Source organism: Aulonocara stuartgranti (genome assembly GCF_965226115.1).
Source record: "Aulonocara stuartgranti genome assembly, chromosome: 23".
In the NCBI taxonomy this organism is placed as follows: Eukaryota; Metazoa; Chordata; class Actinopteri; order Cichliformes; family Cichlidae; genus Aulonocara; species Aulonocara stuartgranti.
In genome coordinates, this window is record NC_138958.1 from 1299934 (window position 1) to 1327149 (window position 27216).

General features: G+C 43.6%; 2 protein-coding genes across 5 annotated transcripts in view; one reads left to right on the forward strand and one right to left on the reverse strand.

Annotated features, from left to right (window-relative positions):
- Positions 1-808: 808 nt before the first annotated feature.
- On the forward strand, positions 809-16301 carry ncln (nicalin). Of its 4 annotated transcripts, none has more exons than XM_082524341.1 (15): positions 809-1097; positions 1701-1891; positions 3224-3368; positions 3448-3542; positions 7128-7208; positions 7382-7485; positions 10151-10239; positions 10411-10550; positions 10651-10877; positions 11446-11533; positions 11622-11660; positions 11867-12030; positions 12150-12203; positions 12391-12469; positions 14958-16301. In XM_082524341.1, the coding sequence occupies exons 1-15, from the start codon at positions 923-925 to the stop codon at positions 15018-15020; spliced, it is 1734 nt and encodes a 577-aa protein (XP_082380467.1). In that variant the 5' UTR covers positions 809-922; the 3' UTR covers positions 15021-16301. The 4 variants fall into 4 exon arrangements, with proteins under 4 accessions (XP_082380467.1, XP_082380468.1, XP_082380470.1 ...); XM_082524342.1 differs by having other exon boundaries at positions 11870-12030; XM_082524344.1 differs by having other exon boundaries at positions 10651-10829.
- Positions 16302-18835: 2534 nt separating this feature from the next.
- cers1 (ceramide synthase 1) overlaps positions 18836-27216 on the reverse strand; it is a 31488-nt gene continuing 23107 nt past the window's right edge. The window contains exons 3-7 of the mRNA XM_082524345.1: positions 23209-23389; positions 22385-22546; positions 22071-22218; positions 21819-21958; positions 18836-19681 (exon numbers count right to left, since the gene is read on the reverse strand). Coding sequence (XP_082380471.1) covers positions 19639-19681; positions 21819-21958; positions 22071-22218; positions 22385-22546; positions 23209-23389 — 674 coding nt within the window. The 3' untranslated portion in view covers positions 18836-19638. The remainder of the gene's footprint in view (positions 19682-21818; positions 21959-22070; positions 22219-22384; positions 22547-23208; positions 23390-27216) is intronic.

Consider the following 27216-nt stretch of genomic DNA (forward strand, 5'->3'; position numbering starts at 1 on the left):
AGCCTTTGTATGAATGTGTGTGAATGGGTGAATGAGGCTTGTAGTAAAAAATGCTTCGAGTGCTCAGTTCACAGGTCCATTTACCATTTCTGACGGGGCTTCAGTGAAGAGTATCAAATGAATGAGCAGATGCATCATTCAGGTCCTGTATCAGGTCTTGGTTGGATTTCTTTTTTCCATTTCAAAGACATGACTTTCATTTCTTCTGCAAATAGTTTTTAGGCCCACTCCTTCTTTTCTTCTCCATTTGTACAGTTTTCATGGCTGTTTTTTTAAGGAAACACTGCACACAATGCTGAGGTATGCCAAGTTGTCAGCTAAAAGGTCTTTGGGAATGACTTTGTTGATACAAAAATACAATTTTATGTCAGTCAAACTGTCTTTGGCCTTTTTTTGTGGATTCAACGAAAGAAATGGAAACAAATGATTTGAAGTGCTTAAAGATACAATTTAAAGTCGGCTCTTTGCTAAGTTTTGTGTTATGTGTAGACACAACACTGATTCTCGAGTTAGTGCTTTTGCATGCTTCAGCATGATCACGCAGGGATTCTTCTGGTTTCCATGGTGCATAGCGCCATCTGGTGGTAGTAAATAATTTACAGTTCTTCCGTTATGGTTGTCCTACACGATCCCTGAAAGACCCATAATTTAACTCAGTCTAAAATAAGAAATTATCGATTGACTATTGTAAATAAAAAATAACATGTCTCTTATTGTTTACTGGGCACTTTAGCAAATCGGTTTAATGAAAAAACAAAAAACAGCGGCGTCAGACTCGTCGGTTTCCCGTCCAGAGGTCGTCCAACTGCCCGCCTGATCAGAAGTGGCTTCGGTTGCGGTTGGCTGGCTGTCAGTCTGTGGGAGCGGTGACAGCTCAACGGGTCGTTTTATCTTTAGCTTTGTGCCCAATACAGTCGCCACAATGTTTGAGGAAGCCAGCGAGGTGTTCGATAACATGTTTAAATCTTCGTTTCCCCTCACCTTCATCGTCTTCATCCCGGCGGTGCTGATCCTGGTGTCTCCGCTCCCGGCCGAGGCGTCGCACGAGTTCACGGTGTACCGCATGCAGCAGTACGACCTACAGGGACAGCCGTACGGTAAGGGGGCTGCTTCTTTAGCCTGCTTGTCACAAAAAAGCAGACGTCCCTGCGTGAAGTTGGTGAGACTGGGCTCAGTGTCCGACACCAGTTAGCCTTGCTGTCATACACAGTAAGCGCCCAATTTCCTGAAGCGGAGTTTCAATGACAACAGGCTGCTAATGTAGCTTAGCATAAGCTAGCTCATTTCCCCATGGCCCAAGCAGGAGCCAGGCTCCTTTAAATAATGCAACCAGAGCTCAGAGCTGAAGACGTATCCTCATTTAGTACGTTTAATGATTTTAACTTAAATGTGAGAGGCGCAAAACCCTGGCAGGCCGTTGCTCCTCAAATTGATAACTAGCTGGATGAGTGAATGACCTGTAGGGCTGTATAACATGTACACTGAAGAGTGACTGAGGAGATGAAGGGTGTCTTAAAGGGATTCCTCTGTCTAGTATCTGTGGCAGAAATAAGTAAATAGCAGCTGTCAGCCTTGACAAATAGTTCACCACTCCAAGGTCTGTGCCAAGCAGCTTTTTTCACCCTCAGCATCCCTGTGTTGAAAGATTAGTTTCAGGTCTCACTCAGTGCTGCTCCAAACCTTGTGTCTTGTGTCCTCAGGTACCAGGAATGCCATCCTGAACACGGAGGCCCGTACTGTGGAGGCAGAAGTGCTAAGTCGTCGCTGTGTAATCATGCGGCTGGCGGACTTCTCCTATGACAAGTACCAGAAAGCCCTGCGCCAGTCAGCGGGGGCTGTGGTCATCATCCTGCCAAGGAACATGTCTGCTATGCCGCAAGACATAGTGCAGGTAGCGTGCCAGTCTGTAACACCACAATCCACTATCGCATGCTTCTTCATTTTCAGTTCAGTGCTGTGTTGGTTTCCACGGTGGGTTTAGTATATAGTGAAGTCAGAGTTTATTTCTATAGCACATTTTAAACAAGTTGACCCAATTGCTCCACAGGTTATGCAAAATATACACTCTGCATGAGGTTCAGCGCACGTTCCTTTGACTGTTTCCAGGTTGATTGTTCTTTCATATTAAAGGTACTGTGTTAGGTTTGAATCCAGTCAAGGCCACACGATCAGACTTCAAAGGCTGAAGTTTTGGGATTGCGTTTGCACCGTAGCACCTTTTGGCCCATCATTCTTTTTAATTTAGTGAAGCTGTGGTTTTGCTGGCCAGAGTGCTTTTGTTTCAATCAGGGCAGGTCGCAGTCACATTTATGACAAGCCCGTCTGATTTGTATATTATTGGCTTATTTTAGTAACTCTGGTGTTTGTTTTTACATAATCGTCGGCCATTTTTTTAATGAAAATTCACTAAAGCAAAGAGAAATATATAAGCCTACCCTGTCCTAATAAAAGCTCTGCTACCATTGAGTGAGTCATCACTGATTTCGTTAGTGTGCGCTATAATTTATTGCATTACAACAGCAGGTAAGCTACTTTGTGCTCACAGCTTTAGTTTATATTTATAATTTGCAGAAGATATGACCAAGTAAGGCATCAGGTCTTGAGAGAAAAATGTGCTCTTGATGGTTGTATTAAGACATTTCAGAACGTGTGGCTTACACGTTTACATCGCAGGAAGGCACAAATGCAGACACACCCAGTGTTGACATTTTTTTATGCATAGTATATTTTTTCCCTTTCTGCTGCTAATAGTCTGCACAGAGATAAAACTAAAGCATAATTTTACAGCAGTAAGTGCCATGCTCGAGGGCTCCTCAGTTGTGATAGGAACAGGAAGGCAGTTGTTTTTTTGACAGCACCACCCCTTTGAGCTGTTTTTGACGGGTTTCTTTGCACCATATAAGCCTGAGCGTGTGCTGTGTTCCTGTGTTCATGCTCTACATCTTGTGACTAATTAAACCTCCCACTTCACGCGTGGGAATCTTCTGGAAAAGGAGGGACGTATAGTAGTAGTAGGCATTTGATGTGTTATGTTAAACTAATTAACATGTCTGGTGAATTGTTATCTGCACAGATTTTTGTTACACAGCTCTGTAAATGTGTAAAGCCGTTTGCTGCTTCCGCCCATCATTTGTTCTTCTCGGCGCTGGCAGAGATGAAGCGGTTGAGTCACATTTCCTTCCCTTTTATTAACTCTGCTGTCCTCGACCGTGTCTCCCGGTAGCAGTTCATGGAGTTGGAGCCTGAGATGTTGGCTACTGAGACCATCGTCCCCGTCTACTTCGCCATGGAGGATGACGAGCTGCTGTCTATCTACACACAGACCCTGACCTCCTCATCCTCACAGGGCTCCTTATCAGCGGCCGAAGGTAGAGAACCTGCTGATGATGTGTATGATTTTAAACGTCACGTTTTAGATTTTTATAATGTTTTTTGTGCTTTCTCTAGTCCTGCTGCATACGGCCACAGCCAACGGCTTTCAGATGGTGACCAGTGGAGCTCAGAGCAAAGCCGTCAGTGACTGGGCCATCACCAGTTTAGAGGTGAGCCACATTACAAACTGATTGGATGTTCATTTATCTTTTCTGATTTCATCCTTGTGTTGTTCCTTGCCAGACTTTGGCGGTGGATAATGCTCCTGCTTTACAGCCATATGTTAACCATACTTACCTCTGTAACAACTGATCCATGAGATAATTGCCAGAGTGTTTACTGCGCCTTATGACAAATAAAAAAAGGAGAAATTAGATATCAGTTATATGCATTTTAATTTGCTTTATGTTTTAGTTTGTTGCTCACAGTTAGTTTATATAAAAATATATATTTGGGGAGGTTGGGGTTTAAAAAAGTCACGTTGATGTAGAAGTCTAAAAAGCTCATGTAGCAGATATCACACCATTACTAGAGGTGGGAACATCCCATAATACACTATTATTTTTTATATTTTGTTATGCTGAATATTGCAATAACATATATGTGAGTTATCAGCTTTTTTCAACTGCAAACGATGTGCTTAAAGGTAAACTTTATCAATAACTTTTATCTTACTGGATAAAACAAATAACTCAAAAATTATTTATGCAAAATGAGATCATCGAGCACACAAACGCTGTCATTAAATCCAACCATAACTGAAATCAGTTTGCGATCGAATACGGTCATTCGATTTGTTTCTGATCATCACAAAGACACAAATGCAGAAAGTTTCCAGATTCATGTTTAACTGTTACATTTGCACCCAGCAACGTTCCTCTGTGGTGCATGAGGTGGGTCCTCTTGTTCTTGTGTTTTAATTCATAAAATATTTAATGTCCCCTGTGTAAATACAATATTACCACACAAAATACTGCAATACTATGCTGTATCGTGTTTTCCCCCCCACCTCTAATATTTAGATTGCAGGGACCTCCAGTGTAAGATTACAGTTTCCATGTTTGCTACGTGTGTGTTACTTCCAGTAACACTTCCACCACATGGTCAGTTGTCATTGTTGTCATTGCTGTTGTATCTTAGTCACTATTGTAAACTCTGTGTAGGATACCTGCATGTTCATGTCAGGTAGATGTAAAGTATTAGGTGGCTCCACAGTGTCGCCGTTTACACGCTTGTTTGACAAATGTCGCTCCCGGGAGAAGAGACGGATCCCTTTGGCAGTCCTTTGTGAATAAGGAAAAGTAGCTTCATGTATGTTAGAATATTACAGCCTTTTTGGAAGATAATTTTTTTGTCTACAGCCAAAGCAGTACGGTGGTTACGACTATGTTTTACATAATGAAGGGTCACAGTTTTGTTTGGATCGTTTCTCTGAGAGCTTTTGAAGGCGTTTTCGTCCTACGGTGAACATGAGGAAAATCAACTGAGTGAAATGAAACGCGGTTTAATTTACTCATTGGGAACATGGTGCTTGATTCTACTCATTGGTCTCTTAAATGTTGCCAAGGCGAGTTGTGTTAATTAGTATTTTTGTTTTCATAAAAAACACTAATACATAACAAAAACCTATTCAGAGGATTTTCTCTCTGCTTTGAGGTGGAACCTGCTGCTGCCTGAAGCTCTGACTGTTGGTTTAGTGTTTTGTGTGCGACTTCTGAATATGTGGGTGGGCTTAAACTCCTGAACGAGAAACAGTCGAGCAGGTCAAAAGCTGTGGATTTACTCAGCAGGGATTACTCTGACTCAGTGTTTCTGGATGGGAAATAATTCAAAGAGTTCTTACAATAAACTGCAGTTTTAAACTGCTTGGCGCTGTTTGACTTTAGGTACTTGTGTGTAGAGCGATATGACCAAAACCTCATCTCCCGATATCAGACATCTATCGTCCGATAACGATGTAAATCACAAAAATGTAACATTTTCTGTAAATTCTGTGAATCTCGGGCAGCTCGACTTGCGTGAAGTGTTTCCAGCTGCGCGTCGTGTAGCTGGAGTCGAGTGTTTTAACCGATGCTGAAACGATACATTTTTAGACATAAGTTGTAACGGCGCCGTTTTCTTTGTGAGTATTTATTACACGGCGTGCTGCGGGGAGAAGCCTGTTCTAACGTTTGAGTCTAAGATCTATTTTTTAGCACCTGGCGGCTCTTTTTTACTTCTCATCTGTAAATAATCTGCATCTTTCACGTGATTCAGTTTATTTTGAAAAGTCTCAACAGGATCTTGAGCTTTATTGTGAAAGGTTTATGTGGAACATAAACAAGCGGGCACGCGATGGCGTTACCGTCGTTGTTGCTAATGACAACGCATAAAAACAGGCGCTTGTCTGTCCGTGGTGTGGTTATATTAAATATAAGAGAAAGAGAGAACTTTAAGAAATTAATATAAACACTACAGTGACATCAGAACCATGAACAAATATTGCTGTAAACAGTTTATTTTGTGACACCACGAAACAAACGACAGCGTAAAATGAAACGACAGACGCTTTTATATCGTCATCAGATATATATGGTTATATCGAACAGCCCTACTCATGTGTAAATAGGTGATGATGAAGAAGAATAACTGTAACACTGCTAAAAACTGCTAAAACACATGATCATATCTTTTGCTCTCAGCACATTAATTTGCCAAAATAGACTGAACGCATTGAACAAAGTCATTGATTTTGACTGTTAGCATAAATAAATATTCTAATAAAAACACTTTGATTAAAGGCTGCATGTGTTTTAGTCATTACATTTTTTTCAGGTTTCTTCCTGTTTTTCCTGCCCGCTGTTGCCAGGTGTTGGCGTATAAGTGGTCATGTGATTGCTGGACTGTTGTTGAGAATCAACACTCTAAATTAATAAAATATTCATAAAATAATAAAATAAATACGTATAAATAAAATTGAATTGTTTTCTTTTAAACATGTAAATATAAATAAAAGAATACAGAACAAAAAACATAAATGAATGAATAACAATTCATGTTATTTAAAATTTACACGCTCAAAATGAATCTGAAGGCTTTGTCATCTGTCCTGCACAGTTCACAAGAATCTCTCCTCCTCCGAGAGTGGTCGTCAGATTTTAATGAAACAACAAGATTAGTTTGTCCTTGACTCTTAGTCTGTAAAGTCGGGACACTGATGGGAGCAAGACTTTACATTAGAGTAACCTTTGAACTGTATCAGACGAGCGCGTTGATGTTGTGATGTCCAAATGGACAGAAGCTGTGTTTGCCTGAGAGTTTCATGGACTATCTCAGTACCACAAACTCACCCCTTTGTTAAAAGAAAGAAAAATATTAGTTGTTTATGATCTTGAACAGAATGACTGCAGTTAGTGTGTACTCATATTTAATGAAACCTCTGTAGGGGATGCTTATCTCTGAACTCGCTTTACTCTAATTGGAGATAATTTATGTGAATTTCAGGAGCACATGTCACTCCATCCTCTGCTCTCTTTTAATAAATGTAGGCGCGGCCCTGCTGGTGAAAGGTGAAGATTAGAGCTGATGCAGCCTTTAAGTACATTATATTGACTAAAAACAGTCATTTTGAGCTTTGTGTTAAAAAAGCGCTTCAGTCTGACTGCAGAGGATCAGCAGATTAGCAGAAGAGTGGAATTAACTGAACACAGTGAGATTGTTTTCTGTTCCTCTTTTATTCTCAGCGTGATATAACGGCTGAATCTGTTTGCTCACAGGGCCGTCTGGCTGGAGTTGGAGGAGAGGACCTCCCCACCATCGTGGTGGTGGCTCATTACGACTCCTTTGGTGTTGCTCCGGTATGCTTCTTTTTTCCTAACTCGGTCATCACTGACAACTTGGACACAGTCAGGGGGTTTGTCAGGAAATATCTCCAGGATTTGCTGAAGTAGGAGAGGTTATATTTGTGGAGAGCTGGTCAAAAAAGAGAAAATAGGGCAGCAAAGTAATCAGCCTGTGCTCTGTTGTGTAGTGGCTGTCATACGGAGCAGACTCAAACGGCAGTGGAGTGTCCATGTTACTGGAACTGGCCCGACTCTTCTCCAAACTCTACACCTACAAGAGGACGCACGCTGCGTGAGTAACAACGATCACGTTACGATTCTTTCTGATCATTTGTGCCTCAGGTAGCACCGTGGTGCGATGTCTTTAAGCTAGACGTCGCGCTGAAGGTCTGTTCTGCCCCTGCGTTCACAAACGCATGAACTCGAGTGACATTCGTAATCCATACGGTTTAATATGATGTCAGCTATAACAGCTTCCGCTCTTCTGGCAAAGCTTTCCACGGGGTTTAAGAGTTTTGTCAAGAATCCCCCAAACTGTTCTTTCAGAAGCATTTTTGTGAGGTCAGACACTGATGTTGGCTCCGCTCTAATTCATCCCAAAGGTGTTCTGTCGGGTTGAGGTCAGGACTCCACGCTCGCTCATCCGTGTCTTTGTGCACTGGTGTGCAGTCATGTTGGAACAGGAAGGGGTCGTCCCCGAACTGTTTCCACAAAGTTGGGAGCATGAAATGGTCCAAAGTATGCTGAAGCATTAAGAATTCCTTTCACAGGAACTTCTCACATCTTACATAAAGGGCGAGCCCTTTTCCCTTTTCCCACTCCAGAGAACAAGTGTCCGCTGCTCCAGAGTCCAGCGGTGCTTTGCTTCACGCCAACACTTTGCATTGTGCTTGGTGATGAAAAGTAAGATGATTGAGCTGCGTCACTTCTGTCTGCCGTTTATTTACTTTGTGGCAAAATGTCGAGGAAAAGTGCCGAGTTTTATCTGAAGCTTGTACCACTGATATTAATCTTTAATAACTGTCAAAATTGAGAGGAAACCAAAACCACTGCTGTACAATGCTCTCTGCCGGCTTAGTTGAATTGGTCACATGACTGCATCAAATGACTAAAATGCTTTTGAAAGCCTCCGTTTACGCTGTCCACACCGCGACGCGAAACCGGCGCTTTCCAATTTATCCACTTTGAAGAGCGTTTTCAAAAAACGCCGTCTCAGTGTGGCTGGAAGGCCAAAACGGAGAGAAGAAGACGGGTTTTCAAACAAAAACATATCAGTGTGGACGTCTGCGCTCTATGATTGTCGTTCCAAATCACTTCTGCTTCACTTCAGCTGTCTCGGTGCAACGCTGGAGTTCACTGAGATCCTTTCACACGTTTGTAGCGGTCTGCATGACTTTATACACCTGTGGCCATGAAAGTGATGTGAACGCCTGAGTCCAGTGACTTGGATGGGTCAGTGAATACATCTGCAGCAAAGTGTATATGAGAAAACAGACGTAGCATTGATCGCTGACCTCAGTAGTTCATGTGAACATAAGCCAGAGTCTGTTTGTTACGTCTGTCTCATTTGTTATGGTCAGGCTGCTTCTTGAGGACTGTATTGAATTATCTTTGCACTCGGCTGAGATAACGAGCACATCTGACCGTGTTAAACACTCAGAGTGGTCACTAATATCCTGATATGGTGTGTCTGAAAGTACTTAACAGCAGAGGAAGTGAAAGAAATCACTTGTTAAAGACTGTGAAAGTGGACTTTACCATAAGTGCAGCGTTGGCACTGCTGTAGGTCTTATATAAGATGGATGTAGTAAGTGATGGCATCCGTCAATGGTTTTTAATTGGAGCTGAACTGAAGCCTAGAGATTGGCTTCATCATCATTTTTTCCCTGCTGGAGCCAAGTGCGATCAAATATGGGAAGCTGTGTTATTACACAACAACCAAATCAAAACGATGTGACTGCAGGGCTGTGCTTAGCTCCAACTAAACTCCATCAGATGCTTATTTACAGTAAAAGAGATGTGCTGAGCATCTCACTTCAGCTGATTGGGTAATGCCTCCTCAAAGTAATTTACACAAACACAGTATAGATTTGAATTTAAGGACCCTCTTGACATCACTGTAGTCAGTCCAAGCCACATATACTGTCAGTCTAATTTTATTCCTATTTATGGATATTATGGAAACGAGGGTGACACATGACTGGTAATCTGTGTTGTCTTGTTTTATTGAAAATCTGTGAATTTCTCTGTTATTTTGACCATTTGTTGAACGACCACAAGCACTCAGGAGATTTAGATTTGATCGATTGTTATTTCTATAGCCCCGAATCACAACAACAGCTGCCTCACGGTGCTTCATAACAATCAATTTACCCACTCTGAACAATCACTCGGCAACAATGGAAAAGAAACAGGAAGAAACCTTCGGCACAGGCTCAGGGAGGGACGTTCAGACATGCAGTGGAGGAGAGATTGATTTAGTTTGTTCGTTGTTATTTGTGCTTCTTCCACTTTAGCCTCAATTTCAAGTTGTGGTCGTTGCACTTTAGATAAAACTCGTTGGACATTTGCGTCATTTTAGAAAAACCTTGTTTTTTATTTTCCGTAGGCGCCATAATTACAGGCTGCATCATTTAAACACCACATTCTGTTGCTGACCATGTGTTTACAACCACAGTGATGGCTGCTTCCAGCCGGATAAGACGCCATGTCTCAAAGCTTAAAAGTGTGCTTAGAAGGCACCGCCCACACCATCACATCACCACCAATCACACAAAGGCAGGGCAGATCCATTCTTTCATGTCACATCAGCTTGAAGCATTTTGGACATTCCCCTCTGGGCTCCCATCTCTGATTGGATTGATTTGTTGCCATGTGATTGGCTGTTTAGATGTTTGCAGTGAGTGCATATACCAATATTGCAGAAACCTCTCATGTGTGAATCGTGCTGTGTTCAGGTACAACCTGCTGTTCTTTCTGTCCGGCGGAGGAAAGTTTAACTACCAGGGCACCAAACGCTGGCTGGAGGACAATTTAGACCACACAGGTATCGTTCAGCAGTCTCACACAAACCCTGCAGCATTCATGCGTCCATAATCCACATTTCAACAGCAAGTTAATAAAAACATATTTTATAATTATTGAATGTAGTTTGTAGTATTTTTAGTAGTAATGTGTTTAAAAGCTGGTTACATCTGTTGTCTCTTCTTCCCGTCAGACTCCAGTCTGCTGCAGGATAACGTAGCCTTTGTGTTGTGTCTGGATACTTTGGGGAATGGAGACTCTCTGCACCTCCATGTGTCCAAACCTCCCAAAGAGGGAACCCCTCAGTATTCCCTTCTGAAAGAGCTGGAGGCGGTAAGAAGTCACAGACTCGATGAGTCTTGGAGCAGCTTAGACGGATCACCTTTCTTCTTACACCCAAAGCAGAGGTTACATTCTTCTGTCTTCCTCCCAGGTGGTTGCGAGTCAGTATCCAGAGGTCAAGTTCTCCATGGTCCACAAGAAAATCAACCTGGCTGACGACATGCTGGCGTGGGAGCACGAACGTTTTGGGATCCGCCGCCTGCCCGCCTTCACTCTGTCCCACCTGCCCTCGCACCGGCTGGCTCAGCGCTCCAGCATCATGGACGTGCGGTCAGTGTCCCCCTCCTCTCGCCACGGAGCGGGAGAGCCCCCTGCTGGGTGGGTTCATTACTGCAGTTTCTTGAATCACCAAAAAATAGTGTTTCCATTCCAGCTGCCGGTCATGAGCTGTGGTCAGATTCTTGTTTTGTTGATGTTTTTGCTCAGGAAGGTTGTGACTGAAATGGTCGTTATGATGAGATGGTCATGTTCTTTAAACTGCCGTTAACATCGATGCACCGTCTACATAACCTGTATTTCTTTTTTGTTTTTACTCCATTTGCTTTATTTGATGATATTTTCCACCAAGATTCAGGAAAATCTTAGCAAAGGCATCATCTAGATGGTCTTTTTTACTCTGCAGACAGGCAGGACTTTTCCATGCTGTCAATAATGTTTATGATGTTTAATCTAAACGAGGTTGTAAGGAGTCAGGAGAGTCGTTTCCTCTCCTGTAGCTGTCGATTTGTCTTTTCTCTGTGAGCGAGCATCTTCTCAGACTTCCTACGTCTCAGCCTGTCTGTGTGTGAAAACAGACGCTCTGTGATCAGCTCCCTGGTTTCTGCTCTTCGCCTCGGACGACTTCCTGTCGTCTAACTGTCTGCAAACTCGTATTTGTGTCTTACAGGCCTCACGTAGATGTGAAGAAGCTCAGCAGGAACACCAAGCTGGTAGCAGAGGCTCTGGCGAGGGTCGTCTACAACCTCACAGAAAAGGTCTAAACAGCAATTTTTAAAAAGGTTTAAACCGATGAAGATTGTAGGCACTGTGATGCTAATGTGACCTGTTTCTTTAAACTTAAAGGCAGCACCTGGAGACCTGCAGATTTTCACTGAGCAGATGGTACGTCACCTGTCTGTCCTGTTACATCATCATCCGAGTCGCACGCCTCCCTGGAACCTGATTCATTTTATTTTCCTAAAACATACACAGTGCAGCAGATAACTTGATTTTTAGTTCTGAATCTGGATTCGTTACATCTTCAGTCTCTCAGCGATCACAGGTGTTGAGCTCACGTGTCTTTTGTAATATGGTCGGTCTCCTACCAGCAGGTGCAGGACGAGCAGCTGTCAGCCGTGGTGGATTGGCTCACGGCGCAGCCCAGAGCTGCTCAGCTGGTGGACAAAGACAGCACCGTGGTGTCCACCCTGGAGTATCACCTGGGACGCTACCTCAAGGATGTCAAAAGACACTACGTCAAAGCTGACAAGAGGTAAAAAAAAGGAAAAAATCCACACCCGCAGCGATGGGAGGGAGGTTTATTTGATGTATTTCGTAGGTTTTGATCAGTGTCCTCGTCAGCATGTCAGCTCTTCATTCTCTCCTCTTCAGGGATCCAGAGTTTGTGTTTTATGACCAGCTGAAGCAGACGATGAATGCTTACAGGTACGGCTTCAGGGAGCTGGTTTTCTCTGCACAGAGGGGCTTTAAGGCTCCTCGTACCTCTGCAGCTCACAGCTGTGATGTCATAATTATTTTGAAACTTTGTTGCATATGAGATCAAATTCATAAATAAAACATGATGTAGTAACGCTCTCTGCCCCATGTTAAACTTTTCTTTCTCCTCACTCAGAGTGAAGCCCGCTATCTTTGACCTGCTGCTGGCTGTCTGCATCGCAGCCTACCTGGGGATGGTGTATTTGGCTATCCAGGTAAGTGTCACTTTATTCATGATGGCATCGTTTCGACTCATTAGGGGACACTTAACTCTCACATCAGATCCAGGGAACCAAATACTCCAGTCTAGAGATGGCACGATACCACTTTTTTATGTCCGATACCGATACCGATATCATAAATTTGGATATCTGCCGATACCGATATGAATCCGATATAGTGTTTTTTAATCAACAAAACTGTTTTTTAAATATCTTGCTGCATTTTGTATAAGTTCATACTCAAGTTTAAAACAACAACTACACTAAAGCTATTCTGTTATACCTGTATGCAAAAGAGAATATTTCATAGTTCAGCAATACTGATCAATCTAATAAACTTAGACCTACACCATCCTCCCTATTCTGGTATTTTAAAGAGTACTTAGCATAAATATTAAGCAACCTAACTAATAGGGTTCCAACTCCCAGCAACAACAAAAATAAATAAATAAAAAATAGGGAACCACCCCTCACGCTCCACCTCATGATGCTTAATCGACGTAATCAACCTTAATTTGATGCAGTGTGAAAAAAATGCACAGAAATCAATTATTTTTCAAGAAATATTAAATAGATTCAACATCTTTCTTCAACAAAATTGCAGACTGCACAGATGGTACCTTCCCAAAGGAAAAAGTACTATAGCTTACTAGGGTATATATTAGACTTAATAGTCACTATATACAGTAATGGACTTCTATTCATTTTACATCAAATTAAAACTTTGGGTGTCAGATAATTAATTATTAAAAACAAGACATTTTAAATGAGAATAAGAAAGAAAAGTATGTCTTTGTGCCCCCTTTTCCCTGTTAATGCCCTATCGGCCCCCCTGGCTAAACTTTGCTAGATCCGCCCCTGCACAGTTACCAGCGTCAGCTACGTAGAAAAAGATCCTCGAGTAGAAAGTAATAATAAATAAATTCTAACAACAGCTTATCAAGCTTAAACGTGCTGCTGTTGTTCAGCTGCTGGTTTCCTCTTTCTGGTGCAAAGTGGGCCAAAAGCAAACAAGAGACACGGACTCGCGACAGAAAAGCCGATCAGCTGATCATTGATCAGTTTCATGATTGAAGTAGCAGCAAGAAGAGGCAGTCGCTCCATATATCGCTTGTTAAGCTTAACGCAGGAATGCTTTACAAACATTCAGAGATGGACTTACACACTTGCTTTACTTCTCTCGGGATAACTTTGTCGGAGATGAAATGCCGGGTAGCTAGCGAAGCTCCACATGCTATCCAGACCACCGACAGGTCCCGCATGCCACAGCCACTCTATCACGTGATGCATACTGCTCTGACGTGCTAACGTTCTGAGGCGAGTTACGGCGTGTTGCAAGTTTTGTGAGGTGCTTTCGTGATATTTAATGGATCGGATTACATTTTTAATTTTTCTCCGATATCCGATCCAGTAATTTAGGTCAGTATCGGACCGATACCGATACGTAATATCGGATCGGTCCATCTCTACTCCAGTCGGGTAATTCACTGAGCACAAAATGATGTAACGAACATCAGCGGAGACGAAAATTAAATTAACCATAAGGGCTTGATTTGATTCACAGTCACAGTTTAGAATCACAGGCTGAATCAGGATGTTGCTGTTTGCACTCCTGACAGTCTGGAGATGAACGCGTTCAGATTTGGATCACTGCTGTGGTGCTGTTTGGTGGATTTGAACACAGTGTTGCATAATGTCCTAAAACGACTGCGTGGGCCCGTCAGTGTCTTTGTCATCCAGGACCTGCAGAGACGCTCTGGGCGCTGTACCCACGTGAGGCCCAACAGCTGCTCTTTCATCCTGGTACCCAGCGGGTTACAAATATGCTCCCCCAGTTATACTGGATTGTGTTGCAGGTGGAATAAAGTTCACCACAGCAGAGACTTTCACATCTCTCACATTTACTCTGTGTGAACGGCTGGTGAAGAAAACGGCGTCCTCCTGTGGCCCCGTCCAGCTCCTCTCATGTTCCCTGGTGTCTCCTCCACACTCTGAGGATCTCTGTTAATTTTCTGTCAAGGCCTCTTTTTGTATAGGACACACCATCTTATTCTTTCGCCTTTTTAAAAGCAAACACTAACAGTGTTAACAAAGAGATCAGGCCTAGATTAACAGATTTATTGCACTTCTCAACAATGCAGCGCCATCTGGTGGCAGACTGCTGCATAACCTTCAGAATACAACAACTTAGCGGCTTTAAGCATCAATTGAAATGGAAAACAATTAGTCAGGTACCGACTACAAGAGCAGCTAGATTAGCCCCAAGGCCAGCTTCAGAATACCCTAACCCAGCGGTCTCCAACCTTTTTTGCGCCACGTACCGGTCCGAGGCCCGGGGGTTGGGGACCGCTGCCCTAACCCACACCTCACCAGGTGTAGTTAGTCGGGCAGTACCTGAAGACGAGTCCACTGCGGAGCTGCAGAGGTCTGCAGAGTGTGTTGGGCTCATGAGACTAACCCTGTTTCTTTTGTCTCTTTGCAGAACTTTGGAGTCCTGTACAGTGTTGTCCGTAGAATCACTCAACCCAAGGCCAAGGCCCACTAAGGCGTGCAGCAGCGTTTACTGCCCCGGACCCTACTGTACCCTTTTTCCTCAAATTCAATAAACTCTAGCCAATAAGACACTGAGGCTGGACCGAGCTGCTGTTGTCACGATGGTTTCCAAACCAGCAGAATCACTTCCGTTTCCTTCGTCCGTAATGCACAAACAATGATGTCAGATCCTGTCTTGCTGCCAACTTTGACCCGTTTGGTCTCATGGACCAGAATAATCAGGAATCATTTCAGTCTCCACAGATGTCTCTGTCATTCATTCAGCGTGGTCACTCATGTTGTTTTTAACCTCTAATGACGGGGGTTAATGTCACAGGTCGTGATGAGATTGGTTGAGATGTCACGTGGCTGCACCGATCGCTCCCCGTCCCTCTTCTCGGCGTACTTCACGAGCCAAACGTCGTGACATCACGTGTTGTCTCAGGCAGCTAGAGGGAGAAGCTGACCGCACAGTTTATCCCAGAATTTCCTTTTGTCAGGAGGGCTGATCACCAGGGAGTCTCTCTAAATATAACGCTCGCACGATCAGCCGCTGACGGTTCGCTGTGTCTGAAATCGTCTAGTGTTGTGTCGAGAGCGACTGGAGCGTTTCCTTTGAGTGAAACCCTCAAACACGAGTACTGTTTACGGACATGACGTCGATCTGTCTAAATGAAATGTGAAGTAGTCTTTAGATCGTATCTCCATGCCTTTAATACAAACCCCGTCACATCATTAATGTAGTTGTGCAGTGATAGTTTGCTTTTCGTGCCATTTGTTTGTTTCCTGTGACGTGTCGTCTTTGTCTGATTTGCCTTTTTTTAAATCGCCAAACTGATTTAGAGAAACGGTCACGCTGGTGGCACCAGCTGCTCGGAGAGCTTGTTTCAAAATGTCACATGGAGCCATGTTTTGTTTTTCTTCCTTATCTAATCAATAAAATGAGCCCCTCCCCTTTCACCCCTTTTCTAATCAGTAGATGGGACCTTTTGCTGACTTGCAAAAATATGATTTGACCAAATCAGATATTTTTAAATCCTTGCCCTCGTCTTTGCTTTGGGTGAAAAGTGTTAATTTGCTTTTTAAAAAAATGTATTTTCTGTTACCACATGACCTGTGACCCCTCCCCCTCCCAATCAGCAGACCCGTGGAGGGGGAATATGAGTTATAATTTATTAAATGGCTTTGTTTTTGTTTCGTGCACTGAATCTGCTTCATCTGCAACACTTGATCTTTGCAATGAAAGTGAAAACGGTTGTGATTAAAAATAAATGACACATGAAAAACACTCAAATCGTTCTTTACCCACATGTTTTATTTCATGAGAAAAAAGAAACGATAACATTGGCTGAATGGTATTAAAATCGTATTACAAAAAAGCAAGTATGAGGTTTGTTTTTATCAAGTAGTCGTGTTTCAGAAAGTGGCCAGATTCAGTTCAACCTCGGGGGTCATTTGTACATCTTTGTGCATCAAGGGTCCAAAACAAGTTAAAACACATTTGAAATTAAGAGATTTAATTATTCATCCTTCAGTTGCTAAATCCACCTTTTAATTTTGATCTACTGATGAACAATAAAAATAATATTAAATTACAGTGCAATGCGTAAAAATACCTGCAGGGCTTTTTCTGGCCCTGTCGCTCTGTTAGCGCTCCTCTTTGCTCCCACAGACACTCGCCTCATCAGCTCGGGTGGAAATTTTGGCACAATCAAATCATGACAAAGCTTTGGGTCAAAAACTTTGAGGCAGTCTCTGAAAGTTTGTTTCTGCCACTGAATTTCTTATTTCATCTTTTTGCAATTGAAATTTTGATTAACTCTACTTGCCTTTGTTTTTCAGTGGTGGAAAAAAAGCTTCCATGTTGACCAGAAACAATCTGAACGCCATTTTTGTTGTTTGTTTACTGGGCGAGGACGAAGCTGAGGTGCCGAGATCAACGTGTAATAATCCGCTTACTGCAGCCTCTTAAATAAGGTGACTTCTCAAAGATGCCGTTACACCGATGAGTCTGTGGAAAGTTCCCTTTGTGTCGTCACTCCCTAAAACATTTTTAGTAACTGCGAACCAGCCAACATACCTGAACAACAAAAACACCTGATTGGACCTCATCAGTAAGGTCGCCCTGTCAGTTATGAAGCTTTGGCGACTGTATGCATACAGGGACCAAATACATCCTCATTTTACTTTCCATCACCTGCAACAGGAGGTCCTGTGAGTCCTTCATTCATTCATCATCACTCCCCTAAACATAAGGGAGTGGGGGTGATGAGGTGAGAGCGCACAGCGGGCTCTGCTGCTAACGTCTCGGTCCTGTTTGTGCACTTTAACATCGCGCCCCGATGTTCTTAGTGTGCGCTGATGGGGAGCGATGAGGTCAAGTTCACACGACCTCAGCTGTAAGCCAGTGTTGACAGGATGGTTTTAGTCAACTCTGAGCCGGGGGTGGGCGATGTGGGTGAAATCTGTCATAATGATCATTTTTAATATTCATAATTTGTACTTGCTGATTAAAAACACAATGAGGTTCTGAAGGACAGTAACCAGGGTGGAAGCAGTTAGCACATTGGCTAGTGTTACGCATAACCATACTGCCCACCCCACGAACAGTTACTTGTACAGACATCAGCGCAGTTGTACGAGACGTTTCTGAGAGCGCCACGTCAGGCTTTAGGGGGCGAGTCACACCCGATCCAGGACGTGGATTTTTGAGGGTTTACTGCAGACTTCATTCTGAGCTCATCGGCAAACTACGGATCGTCTCGCCTCACAGCAACATGTCGGATCAACCGTGTCACCTACAGTACAGATGTGTCACCACTACAGTAAAACGAGCGCAAGCCCGCATTCAGATTAAATGGAAGAGGTCGGAGACTAGATCCAGATGTTTGCCACGTAGATGGACAAGCCCCCCCCCCCCGGTCCCTGAAAATATCCGACCTGGGCTGTCAGATCACGATCAGCGACTCACACGCAGCAGGAAAAACAACGACACATCTGACATACAAACTGCTCTCTCTCAGGAAAAATAACAGCAGCAGATTAAAATAAATCAATGCAGATAATCTGCACCAACAGATACTAAGGAAAAGGAAATAAGTTAGCTCTAACCCCCCCCCCCCCAAACACGATGCGAGCAGCGTGGAAGACACACAAAGCAAAGCGGATCGTCTCGTAGGGACAGACGACATCTGCAGCCTGCTCCAGCAGCACAAGCATGCTGTTCATCCAAACAAGCGCTTGAATTTGATCGAGAAGGTGGAGAAACTGAAATATCCCTTATTTTCGACAGCGGCCGTTCCCACTAAAGTGCGAGCTGGAAACCAGCGAGGGAAAACCGAGGGAACAGTTCCCTTTCACTCGAGTTCAAGTTATTAATATGCTCAAATTAGAAATCATAGAAAAATCTTCCCTTGGGCTGGGGGAAACGTTTCTGGGATATTTGTGTTCGGTGGCCTCGCTGCGCCAAAAACATAGAGAAAACAAACAGATCGCTTTTAGGACGAGTTAGTAAAAACTTCATGATTACACAGCTGTAGGATGTTTCGTGATCATTTCATAGCAGTTCCAAAATCATTCCGATGTCATGCATTTCTGAATTCCATAATCTGCGCATACATAACGTTTTGTTTGTCATCGTTCAGTCTTTCCATGATTATTATTGGCTCCTTTTTTTAGCCGCCACCACCTGAAATCTTTTGATTCTGAAACCCAGTCAATCAAGTCCAGCTATTTGCTGTCATTAAACCAGCTTGTACGCCTTCATGTCAGCGACAGATGCTCTGCGACACACACACACACACACACACACACACACACACACACACACACAAGAACAAATAATTTAAAAAACAAAGCAAATGAACTTTCCGTACAGGAATGACAGGTGGATATTCCTAATGCCTGCGATGGTCAGTACAAGAGAAACAAAAGATTAAAAAACATCCACTTTACACACACACACACACACAGCCTGGTTTTTTGAAATCAAGATAATTGAAAGCAGGCAGCCAGAGCCGCCTGGTCCCAGCCACCGACTTGTGCGATGATATGAAAATCAATACATGTGGTGAAGCGGCCATAAGGCCAGGCAGCCTTTCTCACACCACTGCGCCATGTTTGTTTTTTACCCTTCCTCCTCATATCATAGGTCAGAGAGGACGGGCGGAGGTGTAAGACGGAGGAAGCGATTCATTAGGAATTACTAAATATCTAAATGTCTACAGAACCATTTACTGGCCAAAACCTTTCCTTGCCTGGGCGCTGCGGTGCTGTGCACGGTGCTGCGCAGGGTGCTGTAGGCCCCGCACAACTGTACGCGACAATCACAGTCCAGCTCTCATTCAAACTGCTCGTTTCTACTGAATCTGTCAAATGTAAAGTTAACAAGAGTAAGACAAAAAGTCGGCTGAAATAACATTCACAGTGCTCCAATTAAACCAATCTGGAAACAAAATGACAGCGATGATTTGAAATGTTCTAAAAACAAATACAGAGAGTAAAAAGTCATCAGACGCGATGTTTCCCTTTCAAGATGCTCTTCCTTTAAAACATGCTCCACGCTGAAGGAGGGCGTCTTTGTCTTGCATGTACCAGCAGCCTAGTGCCAGGTGGTGGCGACGGAGGGCCTGTTATAAATGCTTCTCCTTTGTGATCCCGTTCTGCACATGTTTCCTGGAAAGAAAGCCAGATGGGAGAGAAAGGAGTGAGAATCCTGAGGTGATCAGCAGAAGTGAGACATCAGCAGACACAGGGCATATCAGAAGTGTTCAAGGCCAGGCAGATAAGGACCAAACAGCACGTCCGGGGCTTTCTTACACGAACTCATTTGCCTTTGGGACAGGAGCGCACATCTGATAACTCAGCCTACCTGAGTTAGTATTCAAAATGAGGCTAGTTTTAGACACAGCACAGCAGGGATGCACATGGCAGCCCCTCAGATAACGACATGAACCTATAACCTCAGCTAAAAGTACACTTTGCTTTTTGTCAGCACTTCTTAGTTTAAAGCTCACTGCTGCAAATACAGATTACACAGGATTCACAGAGAAACAGCTTGTGACTATCATATCATGTGGTGACTTTTGATGTAAGCTAACTGCTTCCACAGGTTATGAAAGTGCATTTCTTCTGCTTAACCAGCTGTTGGTGAGCTGTGGGACTGTGGAGCTCTGCAGGCAAATATGTATTACAGCATGTAGCAAACCAAGTTTACACAGCGGCACCCAGGTGAAAACAGAGGTTTTAAATTCTGTCACGGGCTGTGAAAGGGATTTTAAAATGTAATATTTCAGTTATAAACAAATGTAATTTGAGGTACCAGAACTTTTTCTGTAACTTTACACATTGGTCATGTAGAAAAACTGAGACTACTGTTGAAACTGAACTTCTTTTTCTTATCTTGAGAACATGTTTAGCTAAATGTCTTTACACTGACAGAAAGCGGAGTGTCACTGCTCCAGCATCCGGTGTCCCACAATGTCAAATTAATTTACTATCTCTGCATTAAAGCTTCCTCTTTGTCTAAGCAGCTGTACAATGTAGCCTACAAAGGCTTAAATATACAGCATCACATCTTACCTTAATGCTAGCAGTGCTACGTTAAACGCTAATTGTAGTGTCAGCTTGCTAACATGCTAAATTAGCTAAACATTAGCATGCTAAGATTAATGCAGTCATACATGCTGTTTGCAATGGATCATTAGCATCAAGCTAATAGACGCTATGCAGACCGACAGAACCACCTTTACCAGCATTAACGTGAAGTAATGGGAAGGAACTTTGACCTTAATTCTTTTCTTTCCTCAATTATTTCCAGTCAACTGCATGTAGGAGAGGAACACAGCTTTCAGCGTGGCAGTCTTTCTATTGGCCAGTAGGGGGCGATCTCCTGAGCATTGTCTATTAAGTCTACCAGAAAATGATCCTACATCTTACTTGATTGACCTTGTAGTCTCAAGTCTTCCTTAGTATAACATTATTCTTTGTTCCCACTTAAAGTGGAACAGCAGGAAATTCTTTAGGGCACGGCTACTTAGAGCCACAACAATTTAAGCGTCCAGTGTCCTCAGTTTGTCTCACAGCTTAGCACATTGCTGCCTCCCACTGGTGTTGTACATCAGTGCAGTGTTTGGCATCCCACTGAGTGGGTAGCGTTCTGTGTTTGTGTCCCATCAAACAGCATTATAAAGGGAAATCTGTCTAATGTCCAGTTTCCCAAATTCTCCTTTGACCCAGTCACACGGGAACCCACGAGCACATGCAGTGCAGGCTCCAGGAACCCACTGAGTTTCTCTGCTAGCTCCAATCCACTCGCCAGCCTGAATGTCCCGGCGTTAGCCTTGTAAATATGATGTCATCTTTCTGAGGCCACGTTTACCTGATGCTTCGATGTTGTATAGCTTTCTGCTGTCTGCTTCCCACTCAAGCTGTCACTGATGATTCAGCCTCTCGCTGATGAATCGGTCAGCTCAAAGCACAAAGCGCAGCATCAAAGAGCTGCTCGCATGGCTTTGGGCTCGCCGTTTTGTTTGTTTGTTTAGTATACTCGACATATTCCAGTAAGGCTTGGCTATAGAAATGTGTTTCATCATTAAATGTGTATTTTGGTAACGTCTGGATGTCTTGTACTGTCAGGCAGCGCTCAGAGAGGATGGTTGAAACAGGACTGTTTACAGTCTAATGTGTTAAATCTAATAATTTATTAATGTGGAAATTCTGCCACTGAACATCAGCACAGCTGCTTTGGTTTCCTCTAAAATAAGATCTACATTACATGACCCAAAGTACACATGCTGAAGGTTGGGCTCACCCCTGTGCAGAGTTGTGATGTCCAGCATCATCAGTGCTGTTTTCTGCTGGAGGCTCCTTCCTGCTGTCCTCGTCCTCGTACTCCCTAACATCGTTCACCTCCTTTACTTTCAGCAGCTTCACTACAAACATCACAATGAACTGCACACAACAGGGGAGGAAAACAGGAAATGCAAAGAAATCAGACGGCGTGTCCAAAAATGAAAGACTTTCAGGGTTTGAATGAAACATTTGACAAAACCAGTGTCCTCACCAAGAACCAGTAGATGTTCATGAGAAGCAGGGCGAAGAGAAGCGCATTGAAGAAGAAGTAAAAGGGGATGTGGGGGACGGACTGGAGGCTGGACACACATGTGGCATACATGACTTTGAGGGGGAACCAGTACAGACGGAACCAGAACCTGAGAGACGAAAACGGGAACACAATGTATTACATATCCGCTCGTCTTCAGCGTCTTCCAGACAGAATAATTATAATGCTGTCAAGACTACAAAACGCTTCACCGTGATGGAGAACAAATGGAGAACAAGCAGCTGAGGAAAATAAGCCGATGTTAAATCTCTCACCAAGTGATGCTGAAGCTGACAGAGCCCAAGTTGGACAGCACGTCGTTTAGCAGGTAATAGCCTCCTCCTCTGGACTTCAGGTAGACGTTGAGCTTGGTGAACTCCAGCTGGATGTCGTTGATGTCGTGCAGGAATAACACTAGAATCCCGATGTTGTGGTATCTGGAGGGCAGAGAGCACAGACTGTGGCACGAGGATCCTGATAGATGCTGAGCTCGGTGACAAGAAGAAAGCAGACTTGACTTTTACATTTTCTATACATTCACTCTGTTGTCTTTGTTCTTTGGGTCGGTACAATGTGATATTTAGACACACCACATAGCTTTTTATCCTTTTTACCTCAAAACACTGAAGAGGTCAGCGGTCCAATTACAATTCAGTCTTATATATATATAGCTCCAAATCACAACAAAAGTTGCCCAAAAGCATTTTGTATGGCCTACAACAACACAGAGAAAGCCACAGTAATCATATGAGCCCCTAAGAGCAAGAGCTCTGGCGACAGTGGGAAGGAAAAACTCCCTTTTAACAGGAAGAAGCCTCCGACAGAGCCAGCCTCAGGGAGGGGCGGGGCCATCTGTAACGTGATAAATGTCATTCCCTCGATGTTGTCAGCAATCGTATTTACAGATTTACTTTTTTCTGATAATTTGCATTTTACTTAAGGCAGTGAACGAACACATCTGCTCTAGTTTCCACTAAACTCTGCCTCCTACCCTCCAGTCAAACTGGTGTTTCGACTAACCAACCAAAACTATACAATCATTCATGAACTGTGATTTTGTGCTTCTGTGTTAGAAAATGAGCTGAAAAACAAAAAGTACCTGAATGCGTAGGAGAAGCTGATGAGCGCCAGCGTGATGATGTGGTGCACCACCATGACAGCAGAGTCCTTCCTCCATGCGTCCATATAGATGGTAGCATAAATGGAGTGGCCGTAGAAGCTGCCCTGGATCAGGTAGGCGATGGCGATGTCTGTAGGCACTGACATACCGCTCTTCCAGTCTGCAGGGACAGATGGGAAATTTTATCCTGCTTGCATAAGAAGGTGTTTTAAGAACACGCTTGTGAATGTAGATAATGAATGATGTACAGTAAAGCATTTTGTTTTTATTCTGGACTTCACTGTTTCCCTTCCTGTCGCCAACGCTGTCTTTAACACGACCATAAATAACAAAGATACTCTGTTTACAGGGCAGCAACACCACACACTGGGCGATACGGGTTTCTAGTCTTAACGAGCTTTTGTGGGGGGTTTTTTTGGTAATACTTTTTTGTAACACTTTGTAATTTTAAGCCATTAAACTGTGGTCAACCAAACATGCAGAAAGGCCTCAGCTGACAGTGAGATTCAAATCCAGAGCTCATTAACATCCGTGCACAAGTCAATCATGTGTGCACTTCTTAAAGCCTCTAAAACACATGACTACCTGCCGCTCATCAACATCTTTGTTAATCGATAAATGCACGATGACCTCGGTTTGGATCGAGACGCGCAGTGAAATCAGAACATCTTCCAATAAACACAAAGAGTCGTGCAGCCTCTTGAAGAAGTTCACCTCTGAACTTCCTCACATGCATCCTATCTACATCCTTCTTCTCATAAGACAGCTTCTGCTCTTTGCACAATTTCTCACAAGATAAAAGGCGAAGAGGCGACTGCGTTGCATTTGTCACTGCGGTGGAACAGAGGCGTGCCTTTCACATCAGGCCCCCAGCTCACGTGATGGAGGCACATGTTTGTCTCTGCCAAAATGTGGTTTAACGCACTGTCGACCATTTGTGGCCAAAAATAGAGTCACAGTATCTGTCAGATCAGATTGTGGTGGCGTCTAGATCTCAGAAACATTTACAGTCAAACACCATCAGCATCTGCTGGTGACTGAGTGAAGAATGACTCAGCCACACTGTTTGTGACACATTTCATGAAACAGACGACTGTGGAGGCTTTTTTTTAAACTCTAACTATGACTGTAACTCTAACTGTGACTGTAGCTGTAACTGTGACTGTAACTGTGACTGTGACTGTGACTGTAACTGTGACTGTAGCTGTAACTGTGACTGTAGCTGTGACTGTAACTGTAGCTGTAACTGTGACTGTAACTGTGACTGTAGCTGTGACTGTGACTGTAACTGTAACTGTGACTGTAGCTGTAACTGTGACTGTAACTGTGACTGTAGCTGTGACTGTAGCTGTGACTGTAACTCTAACTGTGACTGTAGCTGTGACTGTAACTGTAGCTGTAACTGTGACTGTGACTGTAACTGTGACTGTAACTGTAACTGTGACTGTAGCTGTAACTGTGACTGTAACTGTGACTGTAGCTGTGACTGTGACTGTAACTGTGACTGTGACTGTAACTGTGACTGTAGCTGTAACTGTGACTGTAACTGTGACTGTAGCTGTGACTGTAACTCTAACTGTGACTGTAGCTGTGACTGTAACTGTAGCTGTAACTGTGACTGTAACTGTGACTGTAGCTGTGACTGTGACTGTAACTGTGACTGTAGCTGTAACTGTGACTGTAACTGTGACTGTCGCTGTAACTGTAACTGTGACTGTAGCTGTGACTGTAACCTTAACTGTGACTGTAGCTGTAACTGTGACTGTCGCTGTGACTGTAACTGTGACTGTAGCTGTGACTGTAACTGTGACTGTAACTGTGACTGTAACTGTAGCTGTAACTGTGACTGTAACTGTGACTGTAGCTGTGACTGTAACTGTGACTGTAGCTGTGACTGTAGCTGTAACTGTGACTGTAACTGTGACTGTAACTGTGACTGTGACTGTAGCTGTGACTGTAACTGTGACTGTAGCTGTAACTGTGACTGTAGCTGTAACTGTGACTGTGACTGTAACTGTGACTGTAGCTGTAACTGTGACTGTAACTGTGACTGTAACTGTGACTGTAGCTGTGACTGTAGCTGTAACTGTGACTGTAGCTGTGACTGTAACTGTGACTGTAGCTGTAACTGTGACTGTGACTGTAACTGTGACTGTAACTGTGACTGTAGCTGTAACTGTGACTGTAACTGTGACTGTAACTGTAACTGTGACTGTAACTGTGACTGTAGCTGTAACTGTGACTGTGACTGTAGCTGTAGCTGTGACTGTAGCTGTGACTGTAGCTGTGACTGTAACTGTGACTGTAGCTGTGACTGTGACTAATAACGGCTCTGACTGGGGGTCTCTGGAGTCCAAAGCCTTAGTAATGGCTTTGTAACTCTTTTCAGACTGATAGATGTCAATGACTCATGTTGACGTGTTGCTTTTTGAGCTCTTTTAGCTAAATTGACTCAGTCAGCAGGTTTTATTTAAGTGAGTTCTTGATTTATCAGGTCTGGCAGTGGCTAATGGTTCATTCACAGTTAATTCATGACTTAACAAAAGTGGCCAATTACTTTATTCAGGGTCAGGTAAGATTTTTTTCCCTTAATAAATGAAATCATCATTTAAAAATGGTTATCTTTGGCTAATATTTGATGCTCAACAACATTTAAGTGTGACACATATGCAAGAAACCCGCTGCAAATGGACAATAACTTCCAGGGGATACCAGAAGTGAAGGGTCAGCTGTGGTAGTCAGGATGGGAGGAAGCTGGAGCGATCGCGTTTATCCCCGAGAGCTTTACAGAGGGTTTTTAAAGTGCTGTGAGAAATGAGCTAAATGCATGTAGCCTGGCTTATATCACTGAAACCTATCGGATGTTGGACGGAAACTTTCTCCTCCTGTGTTTGAGTAAGGCTCGTCTCCAGTGATATGGGGTTACGTTGGGGCCTTGTGTAATGTTCATTGATTGGACCGTCCGTCATTAAACATTGAGAGGAGGGCCGCTAGCTGCATCACAACAGAGGAGCTGCCAAGGGGGAGGCATGGGAACTGGAGCCTTTTTTCCCCTCTACTGTGGACCAAAGCTTTTCTCATCTCTTTGGGGCAGCGATACACTCCTCCTCCTCAGTCCTGTCACTGCACTTTGATTTCGACTAATTTCCTAAATTCTCACAGTAGCTGTATCTCTCTTTCCCTTCCTCCCTCCATTAGTAACAGTCCAGCCTTGTAGAGGAATAAAGCTTCTGCACACATCTCAGGCTGACAGCTATTAAAAGCGAAGCAGCGATTAAACACGAACCTGGCGCCGTCAGCTAGCCTTTGTGAGCTCGGCGCAGGAGCCTTGACAACTCTGTGTCTGATAGAAGAGGCTGAGAGACTATGAAAGGCACCACTGAATTATATGTGAAATCCCCAGTGTGCATCTATCCTCTATTAGCAATGCAATGATGAGCACTACACAGGGTCTCAGCCGCGGCGCTGCTCTCCATGAAGTACAATTTGCCGCTGATTTATTGTAAACGGTGGGGCAGAACTCGGAAAACATGAATAAATTATTAATAGATAGCTTTATTTTAACAAATACTGGTCTGTATAAACAAGTAAATAAATATGCTTTTTGCATTGTATAAAAAAACTACAATAAATCCTAAAGAACCATAAAAGGTGACCAGTTAAAAGCTGCAAATATGCATAAACCAGAACCACATCCTGCATGCGCTGCTATGCGGCTCTTCCTCAACCTCCTCCGACCACAGGTACAACATGCCCAGGACCCACTACAGTTTGCATACAAGGCGGGTGTCGGAGTGGAGGATGCCATCCTGTACCTCCTACACAGAGCCCACTCACACCTGGATGGGGGAAAAGGCACGGTCAGGATCCTGTTTCTTGACTTTTCCAGTGCCTTTAATACCATCCGGCCCTGTATGCTTCAGGAAAAACTGAACAGGATGGAGGTGGACCCCTGCCTGGTGGCTTGGATCTCCGACTACCTCACCG

Bases quoted from the DNA above. Each gene is read 5' to 3' on its own strand.
- ncln (XM_082524341.1), top strand. From the start codon at position 923: ATGTTTGAGGAAGCCAGCGAGGTGTTCGATAACATGTTTAAATCTTCG. The intron at 10,878-11,445 runs GTGGGTTCATTA...TGTGTCTTACAG, and splicing joins GCGGGAGAGCCCCCTGCTGG to GCCTCACGTAGATGTGAAGA. The intron at 12,031-12,149 runs GTAAAAAAAAGG...TCTCCTCTTCAG, and splicing joins TACGTCAAAGCTGACAAGAG to GGATCCAGAGTTTGTGTTTT.